The sequence below is a fragment of the Carassius auratus genome, chromosome 31 (assembly GCF_003368295.1).
Source record: "Carassius auratus strain Wakin chromosome 31, ASM336829v1, whole genome shotgun sequence".
NCBI lineage: Eukaryota > Metazoa > Chordata > Actinopteri > Cypriniformes > Cyprinidae > Carassius > Carassius auratus.
The window spans coordinates 27,303,786-27,330,108 of record NC_039273.1 but is presented as its reverse complement, the minus strand read 5'-3'; the positions used below and the strand labels follow the sequence as shown (position 1 = coordinate 27,330,108).

Below are 26,323 nucleotides of genomic sequence, written 5' to 3'. Positions count from 1 at the left end.
TCACAGATGTTGTGTTATGCAATGGAAGGGGGGCAGTCGCTGTGCAGACAGTGGCACTCTGTGTGAGAGAGCGTGGGGCACGGCGGGGCGGCGTAGTGCTGGTGTTGCACTGGGAACAGGATGATCTTCTCTCGCCCAGCCCCTTATCCCTCACATGGGAGAAGTGGGTCAGCTTTGGTGGCCGAGGTACAGTTACATTTGAGTGCCTCCACTGAATGAGCTCTACTCCCTTGATTACAGGAAAAGGTTTCAAAACAATTTATCAGAAGTGTTACAAAAGATGAAATGAGAAGCTGAAGGGACATCTTTAGGCCTTCAGTAAGTTATCTGGTAACAGGAGCTGATATGAGATTATTTGTTGTTCTCATTCATGTTCTTTGAAAATTATGACAATTCTACATGTTCATGTCCTCTAACCTAAATATATGCTTCAAGACTGCTGATAATTAATGCTAATTAATAGATACGATAGAGAGAGAGAGAGAGAGAGAGAGAGATAGATAGATAGATAGATAGATAGATAGATAGATAGATAGATAGATAGATAGATAGATAGATAGATAGATAGATAGATAGATAGATAGATAATGAAAAGAGTTCACACATGGTAATACTAAGAGCCACATGAAAATGAATTAAAACTATTGTTTTCTTGGTTTATATATTATTGACGAGTTTACTTTAATTTATGGTTGCTCTTTTAGATGTCATTGCTGGGGTTAAATTTCAGAGCCAAAATGATGGCATTTCAACATGCTTGTCGTCAAAGAGGATGTAGTGCTACTGCGTTTAAAGTGCGTCAATAATCGATTCCATGGCCGCCAAAAGGCTTCACCTTTACTTTAACAAGAAGTGAGTAGAGCGGAGGCACAGACCTCTCACTGTGTGTCACCGCCGCAGCCTCTCACAGGCTCTAAATCAAAGCTCAGGAGCCATGAATGACAATGTCCCTTTCTTCAGGCTCTTCCCTGTGAGGAAGAAAGGCCTGCAAGCCCCCAATGTGCTCCCTGAGAGGGAACAGCGTGGCCTCCCCCCATTCCCTCCCCGCCACTCAACTCAGTTTATGGCCGGCTGTGGTTGCTCACTTCAAGGTAGTGTTCTTTTGAACAGAGACTTTGCTGGAGCTCGTGTTACACCTGCCCCCGCTCTAACCTCTCCTCATTCACACGGCCCTCCGGGACAAGGCCCTTTTCTGTGTCTGCCTGCCCCGCCGCACAAAGCACCCACAAGCCATCACTGCCAGTGCTATTTGTTAGCCACCATCACCCCAGCACTGTCCACTCACACAATGCGTGACTGTGGTGAAAAGGCCCCCCTTCCAGATCCATTACCCATTGCCATAGAGATCTAAGCAAAAGAAGGATGCATGCTTTTTATATATAAATGTATACTTTGTAAGTCGTATATGCATTTGCTGAATTAATACAATAAAAACAGCAATATTTTCAAGTATTCTTATAATTTTAAATAAAAGTTTCCTATTTCATATGTCATATGATCCTTCACAAAAACATTCTAATATGCTCAAGATATTTTCTTTTCACAGTTGTAAACAGTTGTGCTGCTTTGTGGAAACACTGTATATTAACAACAAGCTCAGAAGAACAGCATCTATCTGCAATAGATTTTACTTCTGATCAATTTAATTGCAGAATGATTAGTTAATTTCTTTAAAAATATGTAAAATAAAATATAATACTGACCTATAATACTGACCCGCAACTTTGGAATGGTACTGCATATGGTAATCTGCATATTTTAAATATTTCATCACAATTGCAATGCATCATTAGCAGTTTTCCTAAGTTATTTGTTTAAATTGTTACTTCTCATACATGTTATTGTTAAAAATATTTGTCTATAGTTTGATGTTTTTTAAACATAAATTGCTCCAAAAAATGAGTACCCTCTATTGATTTTTACACCTGCCTGCATAAATTAATATCCCATTACAGTCACATTTACAAACAAGGTGATTATTACACAACAAAGAAGAGCGATTAATACAAGAAAGTCAACAAGTCTTATTTGGATTTTTAGAAATCACAATATTGGCTTAGGAATAAATCACACAAAAATGAAAATTTGCTGAAAATGTAGTCACCCTCAGGCCATCAAAAATGTAGATGAAGTTTATTCTTCATATCAACATTTTTGGAGAAATGTAACAATATCATGTAGGTATAGAGGACTCATACTTTAACAAGAAGCATTTTAAGTTAAAGATGTCTTCATGGATTTGTTTATTACGCTTCACAATACATTAGTTGATAGACTGGAGTGGTGTGGATTATTACTTACTTTATACTTTATTGTCAGACTGTGTCTGAAATTTTTCTTGCATAACAGTATTTATGTTTACAACATTTAACATACATTCTACATTGACATTCACTCTAGCACGTACAATTATACATTTCATACAACATTTATACATCCGCAACACCGTCCCAATACTCTTGATCTCTGATTAGGTGTTTTTGTTCAGTGCAAGGATTGCCTGGTGCACAAAAGAATTTTTCAGCTTCACTTTCTTAAATTTGGGAACTCTATACCTCCGTTGTGACGGTAATAATTCAAAGTCTTTATGCAGTATATGCGTAGGATTAGAGACTATATTGTTAGCAAGCCTAAGCATCTTCTTATAATAGGATGAATCGTAAAGCTTCTCAAGCGGCTGACCTACTATCTTTGAACAGATTTTTAATTGATTAAAAACCTTGTTTTTTAGCGCAGCAGATAAACTTTTATACCAAATGCCCAAATGCTCCAAATCTGTTCCAACGAAGAAACTCATCTACATCTCGGATGGCCTGAGGGTGACATTTTCAGCAAATTTCCATTTTTGGTTGAACTATTCCTCAAACAAGTTGTTTACGTGACACACAGATAATTGGTTTATGGCCAAAATCGAATTAAAATGTAAATATTCTTGTGCATGTAGAAGAATTCAGTGGCCAACTCCTACACAATTCTGAATTGTAAATGTTTGGCAAGTCACTCTCACTTGACTATCAAGCAGTATATGTTCAGGGTTGTGGAGGTTTGGTACTGTGTAAACAAAGCGTGTCAGAATCTAATCTCAAACACAGACAAGACAGCACTGAGCAAAGAAGGCCTGTTAAAGTATCAGCGGGGTGCCGAGAGCAGATCTGCCGTCGTCCCCGACACACCCCTGTGAGTGATGCTCTGAAGACCCCACGTGCCCTCTGTAAACATCCCCCTGCACCACAGACGGGACAGCACCGCATTCTCACGAGAAACTGTCGTGTCCCACTGTCCACATCCGGGGCAGTTCACACAACTTCCAGAGAGCTGCAAAATCCCCAAAAGAGTTCCCAGAGCATTTTTAGCTTCACTTTCTAATATTAGACCTTCTCTGGTCAACGGAGATGAAAGGTCGGTGGAACACTTGAAATGTATTACAACCGAACAGTTAAATATAGAGGAAGAGACAGTTAGGGAGATGAGCGGCCAGCAGCCAGTGTCTTTCTGCAGTCAGCTGTGGGCCTGTTTTCTGCTGCCAGAAGAAGAGAGGAAGGAACACTCTGTTTCCTGTAAATAAAGAGCGGAGTGCAGCAATCATTGTTTTGACAACGGAAGCATCTTTTTCTGACACTCGTCACATCTACGTGTGAAAAGAAGCGTTCCCTACTGGCCCAGGGGTCAATCAGAACCATTCACAAGTTGAAATGTAGATCTCTACGTCAGGTGAAGTTGTAAACAACACTGGAGTTTCTTGCCTCAAAGGGACGAGGTGGTTCAAATTACATCCGTGAAGGCACTTTTCAAAACATGTCCGATCTTGATTTTGTTTTAAAAGTGATCTAAAACCCAATCCCAGTTTTAGAGTTTAAATATGTGTAATAATAAAAATCACATCAAACTTCCAGAAGGAATCACAAAAACAAAACAAAACAAATCCTGAAAAAGTACATTTTACATTTTTTTTTAAAAAGAAGAATTTAATGCTTCCATTTTGCAAGATTACATTGTATTACATTAATCAACTGACGTTAAAGTCATTTATAATAACAAAAGATTTATATGTTAAATAAAAAAATCCTAAAAAAATTATAATGGTTTTTACAAACGTATTAAGCACAACTGTTTAATAATAAAAATTCAGCTTTGCATCTCAGGATTTATAAATATATTGAAATAGAAAACACATTATAAATTGTAATTATTATATATATATATATATATATATATATATATATATATATATAAATATAAACTTTAGCATGATTTTGAGAATTTATAATTATATTTATTGAATAAATAATCTCAATTTAGTTTGTCATTTAGTGTGACACAATACGCATTTCCTAACACTGAAACTGTATTTTTACATTAATTTGCATGTTAAGCAGACAAAATTACTAAATGCATCTTATGTTTTCAACTGTATGAGCTAATCAAATAATTTAAAATCCTATTTCATTAAAGCTGATAGTATCCCACAATGTGCAAAATATCCCCAGTCAGTACATCCTTCCTGGTGGATGTTCAAGAAGTGATAACCAGAACACCCATGAGCAGGATGTATTGTCTACACCCTCTACAAATAGAGAGTACCTCCAGGAAACGGTGTCATGAGAAAAAGCGATGACTTAGGTAGGGGGAAGATGAACATCACAGAATAAAAGCTATATCTGTCACTACAAACACACACCCAAAAAAAGATCTGCGTGAGGAAGAGACTCGTATCCTGTAAATAATGAGTCAGCTGCCTCACATACAACACTGTCTGAGGACCCTCATTTGCATTTTATCACTGTAGAATGAAATTGAAAATGATTGTGGTTAAATCTTAAATCATATACGGAACCACAAAGCTCATCATTTAAGGCCTGCATTTCCTGTATTAACCTTGAATCGATTTTGTTTTGTAGTCTGTGAGGAATGAGCACATGGTGAAGAATCCCACTCACTTACTTTAAGGAAACATTGTAGACAAAGTGTATGTCAAGGCCAAAACAACTGAGGGAAGAATGATTACTATTATTATTATTATTATATTTTTTTGAACATTTACTAAGAATCACAAGATGATTACAATTTGAGAAGTACATTTCAATCTATTATAACAAATATTGTATTTTTGTCAGTTACATTTAAAATTTACATTTAGAGTAGAAGTGAGAACCATGCTAAATTATGGTATTATTCCATAACAGATGGTATCAAATGGTAATAGTGGTACTCTGAAATATACCATTCTAGTGGTTGAGAATTCATGGTATTTACATGTTAAATCTGTAAATGCAAAGGTACATGTAATGTATGTATTTTTCAAGAACCAGTTAATTTAATGTATAAAATTCATTTTATTTCATTTTATTAATAAATAATCAAAAAATCTATTCAAAAGAAAAAAAGTATTGTGGTACTGCTTTATATTAATACTGTAGACCTAATACATGCCTGTAATTCATTCTCAATCTCTAATCATTGCCTCTCTCAAGTACTATGTAAATACATATGCATATTTTCTATACAGCCGTATATATACAATAAAGCATAAATAATACTCAAATCTGTACATACATTTTCTATTCCAGATTGATACACATTATTATTCTTGTTAAGTCTTGTTAAGTATGTATGCATGTATGTACCAAGAGCTTTTCTAAAAAATAAAAAATAAAAACACAACAAATTCCTTACTTGGCGAAAAAAAGATGATTCTGATTCTGATACTAAGAGATTTTGGTTGACTTGAGTAGTAAGACTCAATCGACTCGCTTGTATTCTCTCACCATCTAGTGGCGGTTGCATGTCATTACAAAACCCGGCAATTTTACTCCTGGGGGCTGTGATTTACATCCAGGTCGCGGACGACGGTGTCCTATTGGTTGGTGTTAGGAAACGGACAACATGTTGCAGTTCATGAAACTAGTTGGGCAGCTAAAAGTGATTGATATTCGTATTAAAAATATCAATGATTTGCAGGTTAACCTATATTAACGCTTGCTTGTGTAACAGCGCGTACCAGGTACAGGATGGGTGTACAGAAATATCAAACAGCCTGAGAGTGTGTCTGATCATATGATCAGAATGTCTATGATGGCCTTAACCATACAGGACGTCACTGACTCTGACAATAAAGAGAGGTTTGTATGAGGCGTCTTAAATGATCTCATTTATGCGGTTCACACTTATTATTCACACTTATGCAGCTCATTTGGACTAATTCATAGTTGTGTGGCTCATTAGGATTCATTCACACTTGTTCAGTTCATTTAGATCCACGTTTGTGCGGTTCATTAGGATTCATTCACACTTGTTCGAATTCATTAAGATTCATTAAAGGGAGGGGGGGGGGGTGAAATGCTCGTTTTCACTCAATATCCTGTTAATCTTGAGTACCTATAGAGTAGTACTGCATTCTTCATAACTCCAAAAAGTCTTTAGTTTTATTATATTCATAAGAGAAAGATAGTCTGTACCGATTTTCCCCGAAAAAACAGGACCGACTGGAGGCGTGACGTGTGGGCGGAGCTAAAGAATCACGAGCGCCAGTAGGCTTTTGCGTTGAGAGCATGTGGAAGCTGTGACATTACCGTGAGGAAAAAAACAACCAAAACAAACCATGGCTAACAGTCAGATTCAGCGTATATTTATGATCCAGAATCAGATCCCGAGGCTGTAACTGAACGAGAGCAGCAGCAGCAACGACTCGCTCCGAGCGGGGCTCGAACCCGGGTCTCCGATGGGAGGCGGACACACTAACAAGGAGGCAGAGATATTTTAAGCAGTTTTACTCACCGCCTGTGGTTCCAACACACGATCATGACCCTTTTTCGTTGGGATTGCATCATCCTTAAGAAATACACGATACGCAAATCCGTCGTCAAACTGGGCCTTGTTTCTAAAACAAGCATCTTCAAAATGCAGGGAACAAACACTTGCACAACTCCGTTGATGCTCTGTAAAAATAAACTCCATCCACTGGTCCCTTAATGCTGTTTTTTCTTTGGTAATCTGTGCAGGGTTGTCTTGCCCTGGCAACCAAAAACACACTCCTTTTGTGACATTTCGCGAAGCTCTCGCTCTGATCAGTGATTGTCTGTCTGTGCTCAGCCTATCTCTGCTCTGCTATATGGGAGCGCGCGCTCTTCCGGCAGAAGTGCCTTCAGGACCCATATAAGGAAATTCCGCTCCATCTAACGTCACACAGAGTCATACTCGAAAAAAACTTTCCGAAACTTGTGACAAACCGGAAGGAGTATTTTTGGAACAGAAATACTCCTTCAAATGTACAACTTAATTTTTGAAACTTTGTCCATGTTTAGCATGGGAATCCAACTCAGTGTAAACAGTGTAAAAAACTCAGTATGCATGAAATAGCATTTCACCCCTCCCTGTAACACGTATGAAGTTAATTTAGTTTCATGCTTGCTCGTTCGATTAATGAACATCCAGTCGTCCATTCATGTACACTGCAAGTCATCAAATCGCCGTCTAGTCGGTCAGTTAATTGTCTTAAAACCCCATTGGGGCTTATACTAAAATTCTTGAACGCAGCTTTCTAGAACAATATAAAATGTACAAAATGTGTAAATATCTTTACAATAGTAGAAGTTTATAAATTATTTAATAAACATTTATTGTAAAGAAAAAAAAGAAGAAGCTTGTCTCCAAACTGGAGCAGTTCCTTGAGATGCATTCACATTGATCAGCTCTTCTCTTCACAGATGCATGAAGCTGGCTTTAGTTCATGACCTGGCTGAGTGTATTGTGGGAGATATTGCTCCAGCAGACGTTAGCAAAAATGTTAGCAAAGCAGAGAAACACAGAAGGGAAAGGGTATTATGGTTTTAAGCTAATTTTTTACAAATGAAATATTTAGTTTGTGTACAAATTAAACACTGAGAATCTTTCTCTTCAGGAAGCAATGGTTCACATCACAGGCCTGTTAGATTATGGCTTACGGAAAGAGATTTACAACTTGTGGGAGGTGAGTTGATCAAAACTAAACAACTGGTATAAGTTTTGTGTTCCTTTTTTTTGGTTCGGAATGATTGGAGTACGTCCCTTTGCATGCAGGAGTTCTTTAACTCCACTGAAGGTTTGACAAACACACATATCCAACAAGCTCAAGATCTGATTACATAAGCAATTCTAAGAAGAGATACATACATCCATAAGAAGAATCATTGTTATCATGGCAAAGTAAATTGTATCAAAGTGCTCAACAGTGGCCGTTCAATCCTATAGAGAATTGTGAATTAAATAATTTGAACACCTAGGAATAGTTCACCCAAATATCAGCATTTGCAGAAAATGTACTCACCCTCAGGCAAAAAGAGTCCAAAATGGTTCTTAACAAAACCTGTCAGTGGATTTTAAGGAACGTAAGACGACAACAGGGGATGGACTTATCTTTAATGTTGGGAAGCATTACTATGGATTTTTGCCAGAAGTGCTGGTTTAATGATGGATTTGTTTCTTACAAACACAGTTTTAAAAATTTTATTTTGGGGTGAACTATTTCTATTTTGCAATGACTTGGAGTTTTCATTCTTATAATTACTGAAATAGCTTTATATTTTGCCTGTATGTATTTTCTCCTCTGATCATAGAAAGGTTCCATCATCCGGAGGTGTTGGGTCTGGTGAAGAGTCTGAATGAGGAGAGAGCTAGACACATCGCTGCCAGAGGAGATAATGATTCAGAGAAAACCACGGACACAAACTCTCACACACTAGTGACACCATGATCTCAGTTCCTGCTACCTCCATACATTTGTATCTGAGTGTTCACTTTGTCCAGATAAGCTCTTTTAGTATAATCTTATTTCACTGCACAGAAGCATGCATGGTTTGTGGTTGTTTGATATTTGTGTCTTGTTTGTTTGAATGTTCTGCAGGAGTTTTGATAAAAAATAAAAAAATAAATATTTTTCTATTCAAATTAAATGGAAATACTGTCAGAAGTTGATTTTCTGTTTCTGCTGCATTCCAGTAATAGATGCTTTAATAGAAAACAACATTTTCTTTCAGTTGAAACTGATATTACTTTGTTAAATGCATGAAAAGTGCAACGGAAATGTAAATACAATTAATTCTAAAATTATAACAACTTTTAAAATATGTTTGTGTACACATTCGGTTCTGTGAAATTTTGTCTTACAACAGTGACTGACACTAAGAAAGTGGAAAGCAAAGCAGAAACTACAAAAAAGATTCTTTAGAAGCAACTCAAAGTTTATAACTGAGCAGCATCTATCTTGTGAATTTTTTTTTGCAGAGACTTTGCCACACTTTACTGTTTTAGTGACTAAGGAAGAGTCAAATTAATGTTCATTTTATAGTTTCTGATTACAATTCAGTTCACCTTATTTTCATGACTGATGAGTCTGGACTGTGACTTTGCAAAAAAACGTTTAATGACTAACGTTAATAATGAACGGCATCTCAACACTGAGAATGAGTTTGAAGAAAGATTTCAGCTATAAAATCCTGTTCCTTAAAACAACAATTGACTTCAATGTCAATGTTAAGTATGTAAAGCTGAAACACATTTCACACAAATGTATCAAGAAAAAACAAACAAACAAAAAAAAAACGGATACAATAATGCTATACATTTTTTGGTCAGTGACAATTATGGTTTCCAATACATTACATTTAAAATCAGGCATATCAGATAAGCTAATAAATTGCAGTAAAATGTAAATCCACTTTCTTTAATTAGTTGTTTGCATCTGTTATCAGCAAATATGTTCTGAAGTTATAGGCATGCAGCAATAAAAGCATTAACATTCAGAAAAACAAAGTCTAACATCCATTTTGTTAAACATTCTTTCAAGTACTTCTCTTAGGATTGTATATGCAGCCATTATTTTTGGAAATGTATCAAGCTTTGTTACAGTTAAACAATATTGAATTAGTATAAATAATAAAGTAATGCAGGACTAAATCCAAAGACAGTCTCCTCGAAAAATATACATATTTTGAAAAGAACTTAAAGAATAAACATTCTCCAGTTGGATGTTTTTCTTCAATGCAAAAGTTAAGAAATATTTTGCACAGACAATGCACCAACAAGTTTTTCACAGTGCTCTCCAAACCATTAAGGGTCATCAATGTTTCACTGGTAGACCATTTAAACCCTTAGCATTCATTGTTCTCGGTCATGTTATTAGGGGTGTCCTGGGAGCTGGCTTGGGCCGCTGAAGACAGGACCTCTTCAAAACTGCCCGCACCTCCAGTTCCTCCAACTTTAGACTGCTAGCAACACAAAACTCTCATGGCATTAGTATGTTGACATTCAGGACAGTGAAGCTGAAAATGACCATGTTAAGCTGTTCAATAATTAACAGCACAGCTACAGTTTGCTTGTTTGACCACTAAGGTTACTCTATGCAAGGCTTACCTTAATGTTTGAAACTGTGCTTTCGACTTTCTCCTCAAAGGACTTGAAACTAGGCGAGTTCCTGTAAAATAAAAATAGTTTAGTTTTATTTACCTAATCTGATCATTAAACCTCATCTGGTCCATTCAACTGCAGTCTGAAAAATCTCTCCAGGATGTTTTAGTATAATGTTAATATAATGATGGTACATGCAGGGATTACCTTTTTTTTTTTTAAATGCAACAAAACCACTATTTATTCTAATCTGACATACCAACAGTCAATTTTATATATGTATATTTGATATATGATATCACATGCATTTTTGTGTTGTTTGTATCCTAGAACATCCAATTTTTGGATGCTTTAAAAAGTTTTTAAATGCAATAGTAGAACAAACATGCAAAGCAAGCTGTCACACACATTTACCTCATTGTAGGCAAGCTCATTGAATGCCGTATAGAATAGCTGTCCCATGAAAGCATGGCCAAGCAAAAGATAGGTTCAATCATTATCATGGAAAAACAAATACATTGCAAATAAGACACATAAAAAGATCATATGTAAGTGTAGCCTGCACCAGTGCATTTCACTACACCTACCAAACGTTTGATCTGATCTGATCTGACAAGAGTATATCAATAGTTATCAAAAAAAAAGCAACACATGCTGAAACCAGTCATCTGTTAAACTGCATGTAGTCAGTGTGGGAGACAGTGGGAAAAATGATTGTGTCTTTGGCTCAATATGGATTTGAACACGCATTTCTGATTAAAACAAAAGTAAGACCTTCTTATAATGCTACAGCACAGTCTGAAACATTGAAACATTTCAGATCTCATATTATCTAATGAATGTATGGCTCCACAGTTTTTTCTTCTTCTCGGAATTAATGTTAGACTGACACGCATTGAAATTGTGTGGAGACATTCATATTAGCTGTTCAGATACTTGAATACTTGAGTCCCGTCTTGAAGTCAGATTCAGTTTCAGCACCGTCACTGTTCTCATGTATCATGCAGATGCTAAAAGAAAGCAGCTATTGCTAATCTCTATTCTGGGATCTATGAACACAATATCTTACCCAAGAGAATATGACCTTTGTTGTGCATCAGAGATAAGGAAAGAACACTGTAAATATATATTTTTTTATTATAGGCCATACAACAAAATTTTGGCCATATGAAACATTTAATGTTAACATTTAATAAATTATTTTAATTTTAGAGAATTGTGGTCACAAAAAAATGTGGACACCTAAAGAGGAAACAGGAAAAATATTATATAATAAAATATAAAATATTATAAAATATTATAATATAAGTGTCCAAATACTTTTTAAGTATATATATATATATATATATATATATATATATATATATATATATATATATATATATATATATATATATATATATATATAGCCAATTTGTGTCTGGTACAACAGGCTGAACAAAGCACTCAGCGTGCACACACACACACACACACACACACACACACACACACAATATTTATCATAACTTGAGCATTTTGACATTTTTTGAAGTATTGGTTTTTCACATTAGCTCCATATACAGTATGGACTGTAATCATGCTGTATGCTGTTATAGTTAGTAGACAATAAGTATAAAAGGATAAACATGTTCATTGCAAACATGAGGTAGAAAACTCCCAGACTCATGCAGAGAGATGGTGTCACACACTGGCAATAAAACACACATACCTCCTGGGATACAGTACCTGAAAGCCAAACATGCCGAGGTAAAATAAGGTACTGAGGTGTTGGATCTACATAAATTTCCAATAATAGTAAAGTCAACACTATTTTGCTAAAGCAAAAGCAGTAGTGAGTGCTAAATTAGACCTGGGCATCATGCACAGATTTTGATCATTCTTTATATTTTATAATTGATATATATGTGTTTGTGTATTAGGCATGGGCCGGTATAAGATTTTGACGGTATGATAACCTTAAGCAAAAATATCAGTTTCACGGTATCGTTGTTACAGCTCTAAAATGTGTTATTTTTAAATGACTTGGGGAAAAAAACACTTTTTTCCTCGCTGAGCACAATATATCTTGTTTTTGAGCAACATACAGAATATTTGGAACAGTGATATTTGTTTATTTTTTCTTTGATTTATTTCTGAAACGTCTGCTGAAATGTGGGCTGTCCTGCAGCTTTTTTTGTGGATGGTTGATTTAGTGCTAGCGCTTATGGGACAGCAAAAATTACTGGGCATCATCAGTATCAAATCCTTTATATATGTATACGTACTTACAGTCTGTGAGTCAGAACAGCCTGCATTGTAGTCTACTCTCAGGAAATAGTCCACCGTATAATAGACTATATACTTCTGATTATTTGTTTGATCTGTTCTGGAACAGTATTGTAAATACAACTTAACTACTGATTTCTAGCTGTGTCCTCTTTTGGAAGGCCAAACTAAGAAGTTTTGCTTTCACAAGGAAACACACAGCGAGTGACTCCACAACATGGCGCCAGCAGCAACAGCGAGGAATAAAAGTTACGCCTTCTTTCTTTGCGTGAACATTTGGGCGGTGTTATGCAAATCTATCGACATTGAGACATAGACATGTGGGGGGGTGTTAGAATGAGCCATTTTAGGACGGCGTGGTTGACTCTAAACTTTTATAAAAAATATCCCCTTCAGTTTGAGACTTTAGTCTTTGCAACTTTACGGATCTTCATTATGCACCAAGAGCTGGTAACACTCCAAAGAGAAAGGAAAAGTTGAAATCACATCATATGATCCCTTTAATAAAATACAATCTAATAGGTAGAAAATTCAATTTATTGTTAGCTTCCTGTTTTTGCTGTATCCCTTCTAGCCACAACCTGTTGCACACTGCTTTAATCTGAATTATACAGAGACGAGATGAAAAGAACCATTTGAAAAGTGAGTGATCTGCCTGTTACAGTATTTTTCTCTTTGCGTCTGTCTTCAGTGTCTCTGGTTTAGGTTAACGGGAATTTACAGACTTTTTTTTACTTTATTTACTTTATTATATCAGACTTTATTTATTTACAGACATAAATTACTTTTTGGAAAATGTTTGCATTGCAACACAGTTTGTGCATGTCCCAAACAGAGAAAGCTGCAATAAAACAAAAACGTCTGGTTGTTTATCGATTTTTGAAGTGTGGATCTGTCCACAAAAAATAAAAATGGTATTCAACTTATACCTTGAAAATGGTATTCGGCCCATGCCTAGTATGTATGTATTGTATATATATTATATAATAACAATAACAAATTTTCAGCAGTCAATCCTTTATCACCCTGCAGTAGATGTGGACACTTCTTTTTTACTGTTCTTCTGAAATGAAAGCATCTCTTGTCACAGAGTGTCTCAACCATCTGGGATCCAGTGAAGAAGAGCTGGTAAATTCTTCATGCCATCACAACCTCTTATTTTTATGCCAGCTGGACATGCCCCAATCTGGCCCACTGAAAGCTGCTTAAATGAGGCTTATGTAACACAAACATGCCACTCAAACAGACTGGCCAAAGTAAATGGCTCAAGATCACTGCCATTTCACTGTGCAACAAACACAGCATATGTACCATGCGTTTGTGGGAGTTCCCTGCAGAAGAGAAACAGAAAAGAAAATGATGGACAGCAGAAACAGGCAGATTGAGATTTTACCTTATATCCCCGAATTTCCTGCTGATGGCATTGCCCAGGTTACTGAAGGCCGCTGAGGTCCGCTGTCCTGCCGTAGACAGGGTCTCCGACGTCTTTTTGTATCTGCCAGAACAGAACCAAGAAAACAAAAAACAAAACAAAATGTATACACTTAGATATTCTTATCACAGTTGTCATTAATAAAATATTTCGGACAAATATATATTTATCACACATAAATGTTTCTTCTTTAAAAGGTAAAGCGTGTCTACACCGAGCACAACTGTAGTCACTCACATTGCATTGTGCCTCAACAGCTAAAGGCTGTCTATACTGGACTTGACAATGTGCCCACTGCTTATCACTGGTACTTTGTGGCAATTACACATAATAATAAAACATAATACACATTTAAATAATGTGGCTGCAAAATGAACTGAAATAAAACTGAAAACCCAATATTGATTAAGGCGATTATCAAATCAAAGCCTGTTTGTGATGTGTACATTCACATTTCTGTGGATAAAAGCATTTACAGCATTTCACTAGCATTCTGCCTAAATAAAAGCTTTAGGATCTGAAAATATATAAATTAAGAATTGCCAGTTCCCGAAGGAGACTAAAGAACAAGAACAAGAACAAATTTAGAACAACTACAGGCCAAATTTTCAGAATTGTAGACATGAAGAATTTGACTTCCCTTCACTTTTTCTGTGATCTCGTAGAAAACAGGAAGAAATTCTGCTTCAATACAGAGAATTCAATAAGAGTCTACAAAGGGAACACTATGCACAAATTGCTACCAATACTCTACAGAAAATAACAATTAACAATAACAATGATTACACGTTGTAAGAATGATTCCTACTCTTTGCTTTTCCCTAAATGTTCTCAAAACCAGTCAACTGAAGTCACAGAAACTTCTAGACCCAAGAACTCTTCATTTGTCAGAACAAAACTCCCTTATTTAATAACATTTTGCACACAGTGCAGTGGTCAAACCTGGATACTGATCAGCACATTTTGATCAGCCATGGTCTACAGAAAGCTTTGGTGTGTTCCTTACACAAAGCCATGGTATGACTTAGAAAACCTGGTATATAGTACATTTGGATTACTTCTGTGGTGATATTATGCTGTTTATTTGTCATTTTCCGAGTTGATCACCCATTTACATTTATTATATGGAAAAGTGCAGCGTGAACATTGTATAAATCATCTTTTATGATAGAAAGTCATAAAGGTTTGGATTGGCATGATGGTGAGTAAATCATTACAGTGTGTTCATTTTGGGTGAACTAGTCCTTCAAGTTGTATCATGCTAAAATGCACATTTCACAGCCCAATTACAGTACATGAGGTGAATCACACTGTACAATAACATGCTTTGTATGAAAGCACATCTAGACTGACCCGAGACCAGTGTAGTCATCTGATTAGAGTATGTTCAGAGACACTCAGGTTAATGCAGGAAACATCCATAACAGTCAGCAAATGCAACCTGATTGCCATCAGATCCAACAAAAAAGCAACATTTAACAATCTTCATGGTGCTTCTTTCATACCATGACCAACTTGCCAAGCTCAAGCAATTGTTCAATTTGATATAGCAGAATTAATGTATCATTTTCTCCTTTTGATTAATTGTTCCTTCTTGTATTATTGTAATTTCTAAGTTGCTTTGGGTAAAAGCATCTGCTAAATGAATAAATGTTCTTCTGTTAGCATAAATTCACATAATCTTTGCGTATGAATGGTTTCCGTTCATTGTGCTTGTAATCTGTGTATTGATCATCCTGAGGGTAGTGATAGTTAATATGCTTAACAGCATTACAACAGAGTATAAAGAGAAACAGAGATGTGTAGTTGGGATCAATTCACAGAGACACAGTGACATTATTATCATGCAGATGGGTTGTGTGTTTGTCTGGGTGAATGTGAACTGAAGCAGAAATGGACCACACTGGGATTGCAATAACATAAATATACAAAGACAGACAGAAACCCCATTGTTTCAACATGCGTATTTAGATTGCAATTCATTTTCAACAAGGAAGCTGGCTAATAAACAACAGGTCAATGTAAAAGTTATTTTTGATGCAAAGTACTGGATTTTAATAAGAAAACAAAAATATTGGATGTGGTATATATTGTTAAATCACTATTGATCATACTGTTTGTGCTACAGACGAAAAATACAACAAAAATATGTCATACCGTGTTATTTTAGTATAATTTATAATATGCTACTATACTTTTTTTTAAATGATATTTAGAACTAGCTTTTATTCTTATATTTTCAGGTTTGAATTTTAATTTAACTTTTTAGTCATTTTGTTATGTGCTTTCGTAAAAGAAAATATATAATTTGTTTTGTAAACAAACCTTCTTAAATATATTTTAATTTATTGTTTCTAGTTAGTAATTTTAGTTGCAACATTTCTAATTTTCGTTTAGTTTAAGTTGTTCATCTAATGTTTATATTTTATTTCAGCTTCATTTTAATTAACATTTTTTTTTACTTTCAGTTAACTTTAATAACTCTGGGTCACCTTCAGAAATATATAAAATACATACATATATATATATATATATATATATATATATATATATATATATATATATATATATATATATATATATAAAAATATTAATAATATATTATATATATGTATATATTATAAATAAATATAAATACAAGTATATACATCCAAAATCTAAAAATTCAGTATCTAAACATTTATTTGGCTGTGAACTAAACCTTGAGTTACTTGTTGTACTTGATTTTTCCTTATCTCCAAGTCAGCAAGGACCACCACTGTTGTCTTCTTAAAAAATGTGCATGATGCATCTGTTGTCACAAGCCAGAATGAAATATGACATTAATCACAAGGTTTAGCAAAGACTACTTACGCAGTGCTGGTCTGCATGTCGTACCAGCTCTTGGAGAAGTTCTGTCGGAGTTCACACAGGGGTGTGATCCCAAGTTTCTGTTTCAGCTCCAAGTGACGCTTTTCTTTGGAGGCCAGGACTTGTTTTAAAGTTGTGATTTCTTCTTCTAACTGACAGAAGGAAAATAGGTTAAGGGCTGATTTTTTTATATTTAAATAACAGTTATCAGAACAGCAGATAATTCAGTTTTAATATGAAGTGTCCACTCTTTTCTTTTTGTCTCATATGCAAACTGTTTCACAGTTAATGCCTTGCTCAGTGGACCATGAAGATCTCAGAGGATAAAGTAACCAAAGAAAAAAATGGGAAGGATTTGATCATACGATTTACAATCATGGGTGTATGTTCTGAGATAATGCAGACCATTTGTGTGGCAACAGCACAGTATATTTCAGTAAATACAGTAAAGTAGACTAGATTGTATTTCAATACTAATTGCTTTAATATTGCTTTATAGTAGTATAATAGTAAATGTCAGTTTAACTCTCATGACAGATAGAAATGGCTCCTTAAGTGAACAGTGGCACATTTTGTTACTATTTAAAAGTAAGTCACAACATGCAAAGAAGAAAATTGCAGAAAATGATGTAGTCTTTAGGTTCACAGAATAACATAGTTACTAAGGATCATCCAGCCCATTTCCTGGTCTAAAACTAAAACACTGGGTTAAATACCTTAGTCAGTTCATTCTCCATTTCTTCTCGCTCCTCTTCTGTGACAGTGTTGTTGAGATCCACCTCTGATACCATGTCCTCATCCACTTCCTTTAAAGGCTCTTTGTCCAATGAACCTGGAAATAAACGTATAAAAATAGCAGAACAATGGAAGTTAAGTTTTTATTCTCAAAAAATCAAGAGCACAATTTATATACTTAAAGGAAAGGTTTAACCTAATGAAAGTATGGCATATATGCAATGATAATGCTAAAACATACTTTTTTTTAAAATATGCAAATGTCTTGTTACTATTATAATGTATTCACTCAAAAACTCAAATGTGCTATAAAAGCATTATGTTGAAGAGTCAAAAATACACTCATGATAAATGTGAAAGTAAAACTAAATCTTACAATAGCTAGAAAATGAAAGCTCAAATGATGAAGCACTAATGCACTTAATATGACACCAGTAATATGAGTAAATGTTAAGGTTGTTTTTGTCCACAGGAAAACGAGAGTCACATCTCAGAAGTCTGGTAAGTCATTACACGAGAAACTGATTAGAGTGCTGTGGCATGAAACGCGTGATACACTTTTAGCAGCTAATGTAATCAGCAGGTAGAAGAGCAGAGCTGGGCGGTCTAAGCAAAGAAAAGTGCTCAGGAATGAGATCTCAGATTCATCATTTACACCACACAGCACACAACGGCTTGTACAGAAGATCATATCTATCTTTTTGCAGAGTGCATTGGTTGCTAGAGAACACTGACATGATAGAATCAGAACATTTGTTTTGCATTTAGAGTTTTCTTAATTTGTATTTTGAACTATATTTGCTATTTTCACATAACCCATTTGAATTTCAGGTCAAATTTCATTTTGAATAAGCAATAAAATAGAGCAAATAAATACAAAGTTATATAGCACAATTCACTATAAAATGATGCATCATCAATGTTTCATATATCCACACACACATATATATATATATATATATATATACACACACACACACACACACACACACACACACACACACACACACACACATATAAAATGTAATCTCAATTGGACCAACAGTTACAATTCTGATTTTCTTATCACATATAAGCATATGTTATTATTTGTGAATTTATTTTTGCATTATTATTATTATTAGTTTGTGAATTCATCTGATGAATTAGTAAATCAGCATATCAAACAAATTTAACTCAGGGGTGCCCAAAGTCAGTCCTGGAGGACCGGTTTCCTGCAGAGTTTAGGACACCGACCCTCCAGGACTGAGTTTGGGCACCACTGTTTTAACCTCTTAACCTGTTAACTGTCACCCGTCCGCTCTGTGGGACGCCTACATTTACTTCACTATATTACAATTAAATCTAATCTAATCTTGACAAAATATCGTTGGAAAGGTCTAAGACTCCCAAATATATATATATATATATTTTTTTTTTTTATATTTATGTTTTTTGTTAAGAATTATGTAGGAAAAGTAATAGATTAATTTATGACAAGAGTGCACCTTCAAAGATCTACATTATAACTGGAATTTTGACCTTTGTTAAAAAAACAAGACTTCTTTGATGCCTTTTTCTCTATCACATTTTAGAAATCATGAGAAATTATATATCAACTGAAAACTTAAAATCGCAAAATTCATCCTTTAAAACTCATTTTAATATCAGACATTGCATTACCATGTAAATGGTACATCAATATCATGTTACAAAATGTTTTCATTCATGAATAATACAAATTTAAGTTTGGATCGTGCACTACAAAGTCAGTGTTCAAAAATATGAGTGACAGTTAACTAGTTTTTAACAGTTTTATTTTGTTGACATTCTTACTTTGGACAAACAAATTTTAACTATTTCAGCTTTGGTGTAGACATATAAATGTCATTATGATGGTTGAAGATTACCCCTCTGGGTCTGTAAGATGACAACATTGTTTATGTACTTATAACAACTAGATAGATTGGGGTAGTCCTGCCTAATGGTTAGAGAGTTTGACTCCCAGCCCTAATGTTGTGGGTTCGAGTCTTGGGCCGGCAATACCACGACTGAGGTGCCCTTGAGCACGGCACCAAACCCCCAACTGCTCCCTGGGCACTACAGCATGAATGGCTGCCCACTGCTCCGTGTGTGTGTGTGTGTGTGTGTGTTCACTGCTGTATGTCACGTCACTTTTTTTTCACTGAATAGATTTCTTGATACAGATCACAACTGAAGGTTGGATCTTTGAGCATAACTCAGAAGAAAAGTGACTTTATAAAGGCAATTAAGCCTCACTGTTCAGGTTGCCTAGCAACTTTCTTGATGCCTAGCATCATCCTCCCAATTATCCCATGAATCGGATTCTCTAAATCTATTTAAGGGTGAATAAGAGGAAGTACAGAGGATCATTTTCATGTTAAATCTGTAAAATAATATCTTTTCCATTCCATTGCCTTTCTACTGTCAATAACCACTGAGCTAAATCTTTGTTGAAGGTTTATTACTGGAAAAGAGAGCTGTGCAATATTAAAATAGTTCATTCAACAACACCAAGATTAATTGATTTAAGCCAAGATCATTTGGAAAGATAATGTTATGGTCATTTCAGAAAGAAAATAAACTATTAGTTTTGAAACTGATATAAATAATGACAAGGAAAATGCAATCTTTGTAGATAAGCCTTCCAATATTTTCCTCTAAGGTTAGTTGTCTATTTTTGTAATTAATGCATGGACTGATCAGTTTTATCATCTTTCTCATGTTCATGTGTCTGGGTGGGTGAGCGAGTCAGAATCATCTCATGGTGATCAGGGTGTCATCTGAGTAACTTAGTGTCTCTTCAGGGCAGTGTACACGACAGTTCAGCTTCTTCAAGCTCTCTGGACTATGCATCCAGTTCTCTCAATGTCCCCATTTTCCTTCCCGAACACACAACAGAATCACAAAGAATCACTTCACTGTCCTCAGCGAAAGATTTCAATGTGGAGGAGGGGGCATTATTTTAATCAGATGAACAAAACACCTTATTTCTTATCACCCACTGATTGAAATAAAAGACAAAGGCATTCAAACCAAGACCAGAGATATATTTTATATACTGTTTTAATCTTGTGTAAATCTATGTACTGTAAAAAAGTGCTGTTAATTAATCAAACTAATTAATCACAACTAACTCATATTTTTTATATAGTTAATCTGTTAATGCATTCAGTTACCTGTTACCAGTTACCTGGAAATAAAACTAAATAACAGGACTCTGTGTAATTATTAGGTTCAGTATTTTGTGTAAATAACTTTTATATTGTACATTTCTGCAAGTGGTATTAGTCTCAATGACACACACACACACACACACACACATACACACACAAATCTCACACTTGTATCTAAACACTGAACCTTAAACAATCAACAATAATTATATAAAACAAGATAAATAAACCAATTGCAAATGAAAGCTAAATAGAATAAAAAAAAATATTAATAAAAAAGATAAAAATATTAATAAAAATGACAAAAGCAAATAAAAAGTTAATGAAACATTAAACTATATATATATATATATATATATATATATATATATATATATATATATATATATATATTAGGGGTGTAACGGTTCACAAAATTCACGGTTCGGTTCGATACGATACACTGATGTCACGGTTCGGTTCGGTTCGATACGTTTTAGATACAGCAAAATGTAAAAACATCTCAACTTTTCAGAATGCCGCAAGCGCACCGCGGGTCATGTGACAAGAACCAACCAATCAGCTTCATCCTTTCCCGTAACAACGTTGAGAGCTCAGCCAAGATGAAGGAACAGCTGATCATAGTTGTATATGGATTGCAATTTTGAAATAAATTTAGTAGCAGAGCTACTGCAAGCGATTTTTAGAGCTGCAAATCCATTTATCCTTCGCTGAAATTTCCGCGTCTCATGGAGAGAGCACGTCATTGTTGCTTAGCAAAGACAGACGCCTCAGGAGAAAGACGCGCTTAGCGTTTTCCATGCGTTTTTAGGCACGATATGTGAACGGCCCCTAAGGCGCTCGCTCACTCAGCACGCGCTGAAGGCTCGTTGCAAAATGTCTAATGCATTTAACAGACCAGAAATATAAGATCCTAAAATAACCAACAGGTCTGGTGTTTGGGTTGGATTCCCTGTAAGCTATAGTGTCTAAATGCTGCAGGGATAGTTTGCTGCGTGCATGTTTCTCCTTTTTTTCGTCTTTTCCCAGATAGTACTGACGCATATATCCCAGATATTCCCGCTGGTGTTTTTTTTTTTTTTTTTTTTTTTGTAATCCCGCTGGTGTACCCTGTCATGTTGCAGATGCGACATACCGTTGTTTTTTTATCCACCACTCTCTTGCCATCACCATTATAGCTTAAAGGGAATCCAAAGTGCACCCAAACACCAGACCTGTTGGTTATTGGAGGATCTTCTCATTTCTAGTCTGTTAAACGCATTGGCTATTTTGCAACGAGCCTTCAGCGTGTACTGAGTGAGCGAGCGCCTGCTGAGTAGCCTAACATAAACATATAAGATGGTGTTTTTTTCTTCTTCGGGAGTGTCAGGGGCGTTGCCTGTTACGTTGTTTGGGTTATTGGGCTACCTTGTTGAACGCATATCATTATATTTCTCTCTCTCTCTTTTTTTTTTTTTTTTCAAATATAATTAATTACTCCAACGAACCGTTCGGTATACATAATGTGTACCGCGTACCGAACCGAAAGCGTCGTACCGAACGGTTCAATACGAATACGCGTATCGTTACACCCCTAATATATATATATATATATATATATATATATATAGTTTAATGTTTCATTAACTTTTTATTTGCTTTTGTCATATATATATATATATATATATATATATATATATATATATATATATATATATAGTTTAATGTTTCATTAACTTTTTATTTGCTTTTGTCATTTTTATTAATATTTTAATATTTTTTATTAATATTTTTTTATTCTATTTAGCTTTCATTTCTTCAGTTTTAGTGCTACTTATTTTAATACATCAAGTTAAAATAGTTTTAGTTTTAATTAACAATAGAAATGCTGGTGCTATCAGGCTAAGTTTGACAGCACTACTAACGAACAAAAAGTCCTAATAAAGTGTGTGTTTTCAGTGACAAATTGAAGAAATCCTAGTTCTTTTTTCACTATACGGTATAACTCCATTTCAATAATGCAAGCATAATCTATTTGGAGCCTGAAATAAAGCAGTATAATTTAAGGGCATGGTTTTAGTGAAGCTTTGCGTAATTTCTGGCTTTGCCGGAGTAATCTGAGGGATTTCTTCTTAGTGATTATCTGACTGGATTTAATTCCGGCTGACTGCTGCACAGAGACGCAAGTATTTAGTGACTGGCAGGAAATTACAAATGGTGACCATGCAAAGTGGGTTGTTTCTGAGACCTACCTGCAAGGAAAATCTCTCTGTCTTCTGTTGTGCAGCAAAATTTAAATAAGGAGAACGTTAGATGATCTGATTCATGAGCTGGTGCACCATGTCCAAACAGATTACAGATTACAAAATAGTAGGCTACCCAAATCTCACAAGAGCATGCTTTATCAGGCAGGCTGCATTCAACAGCACAGAAGTGAAATTAGATGTGCAATATCATACAAAAGCAAAATGTACACAGACATGCGCATCAAACCCATGTTGTCTCATTCAAGAAACCTAAATCATTTAGGTTAATCATTTAGCATGCATTTAAAGCACAAGAAAAGGGCCTGTCAAACAATTAATGTCACAATTCTTGGGTTTAGCAGTGTCCACAAGTTTTGAATGTGCTAAAGTCTGACATGGCTGTCATCTTCCATCTTAAAGCACCTATGTCAAAGAGCTACACACAACTCAGCACCCATCAGCTCAAGAGAGAAAATGAGTGATCTACATGGCTAGGTTGGGTTTATCACATTCAATTTTATCAAATTACACAGCAAGCTCTTACCCCAGTCTACTATTGCTTCAGGAGTCAGTACGCTAGAATACAGCTCTGTGAAGTACGGTTGGCAAAACAAACAAGACATTTAAGTATGATAAAAATGGAACATATATGCACTGACTTTACTGCTTATAAATATTTAAATAAATGTATTAATAACGTTAAACTATAACTACATATAAATATATATTTATTGTTTTTCTTTAGTTAAGGAACAGCCAATTCATTGGTACTACCACTCGAACATACAGTATCTGGTCACAAGATTTCAATTATTTTGCTCTGGACAGTCACGTGGAAATAAAATGAGAAGGTCACGTGGTTGTCCAGATCATTGCACTTGAGAGAGAGGGGGGAGGAGCTGCATCCAATTCCTTCAATTGTTTACGTGTTTTGACAATAGTTCCTGTCTGGAAAACTTGATCCCAAGTCTGATTTAAGCTCATGTACATCAATAGAATGAAGCCTAAATTAAATAGAATAGAGGAACATGTACATGTGACTTAAGTAGCCTAATATTTATATTAAAATATTAATATTAGGCTGTTAACTGTCTAATTATCTGTTCTATCAATCATATCTATTTTTCTGGTATGCAAAAATAAAATCAGTATACAATAACTTGCCTCTTCAGTGAAGGTCTAACTTACTCAAGTTATTTGAGGATACACAAGAAAATGAAACCATATTTGCAGATGTATTCAACAACATTTACATGCACAAGTATGTTTACAGAATAATAAGACACGAAAGTGTTTGGAAAGTAAGCTCACCCTGTTGTCTGGGCTCCATATCTGCAGTACTGTGTAAATGCTGGTCCAGTTCACATGAACAGCACCTTTCAGTTCAGAGAAATATCCCGTTCAACAGAAACCGATGCACACAGGCGCCCTCTGCTCTCAAACCCCGCCCATTACCGGAGCCGCTTAAGCCACTAACCAATGGGAACAGTTCTGATTAGTTCGAATTAAATTATACTACATATTATACCCATTGCTATTTAATTCGTCTTTAATTTCAATATAAACCTATCTATAAATATATAAAAGCGATTAAAAACTACAACGGTTGACCGATTCCTAAAGCAGTTTACTTGTTTGACAAACTGTTATCAACTTACTTTCTTCTTCTTCTTCTTCTTCTTCTTCTTCTTCTTCTTCTTCTTCTTCTTCTTCTTCTTCTTCTTTTCTTCTTTTTATTGCAATTTAGTTTAACTAAGAATTAAAATGAAAATCAAGAGGGAATATGACTCCAAAATGTTAATTCCTTCTAGGTTTTAAAGCAACATTTCATAGTAGGCTAGGCTAATTTATAATCTATAGCCTTAACTGGTCAATTATAAACGAAGCACAGTTCTTAATAAAATCCTGGTAAATTTAACAGCGTAGATATTCTATTTGTTTACAAAGACGTTTGGCACGCCACACCGATGATGTCATGAGTGACGCTATTACCTGAGAGCAGCGAGTTTACAGTCTGTTGTATTATCGTTGCAGTCAACAGCGCCATCTCATGGTGAGACACGGAAAGACAGGCTGGCCTGAGAACGCAACAGAGATGTTTCATATAGTAAATAAAATAATAATTCAATATAAAAATATCAAATTGTAGAATAGAACAGAATAGAATTTGCTGAAGTATTGGTTTTGGCAAGCTACGTACGTAAAAGCGTTTAATGATGTGTAACAGAAGCTAATATTTATTGATGTGATTATGGGAGCTTTAAGACAATTATTAAACTTCATTGTTGTAATAAGGAGGGTTAAAACTGTAACGAGTCAACAGCACGCCAAGCGTGGATATACAAACAGAGAATAGATGATCCCACACAATAATGGCACAGTTTAATTAAATGGGTGGTAATCTTTGGCGTGATACCAACCTATGCATATGCGAGGCAGATCTGTTTTAGAATGTAATCAGGTCATTTTGTTTCTGTGTGGCTTTTATATGGTGGTTTATGTATGCGTACGTTTATACTGAGTTTACTAAACATAGGTATTTAGGTATTATTTATAAAGATGGTAAGACAAAAATATCACTCGAGTTAAGTTTATTTAACTCACCTTTTTAACCACCAGGTGTCAGATTTGTACAAAATGACCACATAATAATTTTGTTTTGCAAGTAAACTTGTCTTTTTGAAAAACTTAATATAATTAATTGTCGCATGCATTTATTAATATGGTAACATATAATCCTGTATATTTTATGTCACCATCATTACATTTGACTAAAATCGCAAGAGCAATAAAGCTTGTCAAACTAAATCAAGTCTGGTCACCAATAATACTGTACATTTAGTATGCGAACATATTAATCACTATCATTTCAAACACTTTTAATTTTGTCCAGAAAAAAAGCATTGCGTTAACAATCACAAAAAACAAAAACATCCCCCAAAACATCATCACTACAACCATATTCTGATATTTTGATAAAGCATTCACATTTGACTTTGCTCATTGCGATATTCATATAGCTTATATACCTTTCATGACTTACATGTAATCATTTAGCATACACTTCTGAAGCTACTATAAATGAGGTAGCATTAATAATATTTGCACTACCATGTTTCAAGAGTAAGAACTACAACATAGCAATGTGAGTCACACTTTTATTGTATTAAAGTGAGAGAGATTGATATTTGTTGTCATTCTTCCGTGGCCTGCACTGCCATTAGAGTTACTGCTGGTTACAGTGATGGAGCAGCAGGGTA

General features: G+C 35.0%; 2 protein-coding genes across 9 annotated transcripts; one reads left to right on the top strand and one right to left on the bottom strand.

Moving 5' to 3' along the window:
• The first annotated feature begins 5,874 nt into the window (after nt 1–5,874).
• Nucleotides 5,875–8,863, top strand: LOC113051146 (HD domain-containing protein 2-like). The gene is made up of 4 exons (XM_026214740.1): nt 5,875–6,119; nt 7,704–7,815; nt 7,898–7,966; nt 8,592–8,863. Exons 1-4 carry the CDS (start codon nt 6,055–6,057, stop codon nt 8,625–8,627), a joined length of 282 nt encoding a protein of 93 aa, XP_026070525.1. The 5' UTR covers nt 5,875–6,054; the 3' UTR covers nt 8,628–8,863.
• A 92-nt stretch (nt 8,864–8,955) lies between these two features.
• Nucleotides 8,956–24,529, bottom strand: LOC113051021 (tumor protein D53 homolog). 8 transcript variants are annotated; one of them, XM_026214607.1, is made up of 10 exons: nt 24,375–24,529; nt 23,608–23,652; nt 23,070–23,093; nt 17,644–17,759; nt 16,931–17,079; nt 14,039–14,140; nt 11,450–11,464; nt 10,795–10,833; nt 10,387–10,447; nt 8,956–10,241 (listed from the first exon to the last, which is right to left on the bottom strand). In XM_026214607.1, exons 1-10 carry the CDS (start codon nt 24,391–24,393, stop codon nt 10,125–10,127), a joined length of 687 nt encoding a protein of 228 aa, XP_026070392.1. In that variant the 5' UTR covers nt 24,394–24,529; the 3' UTR covers nt 8,956–10,124. The 8 variants fall into 8 exon arrangements, with proteins under 8 accessions (XP_026070392.1, XP_026070393.1, XP_026070394.1 ...); XM_026214608.1 differs by having other exon boundaries at nt 8,956–10,238; XM_026214609.1 differs by lacking the exon at nt 11,450–11,464.
• Between the last annotated feature and the right edge of the window lie 1,794 nt (nt 24,530–26,323).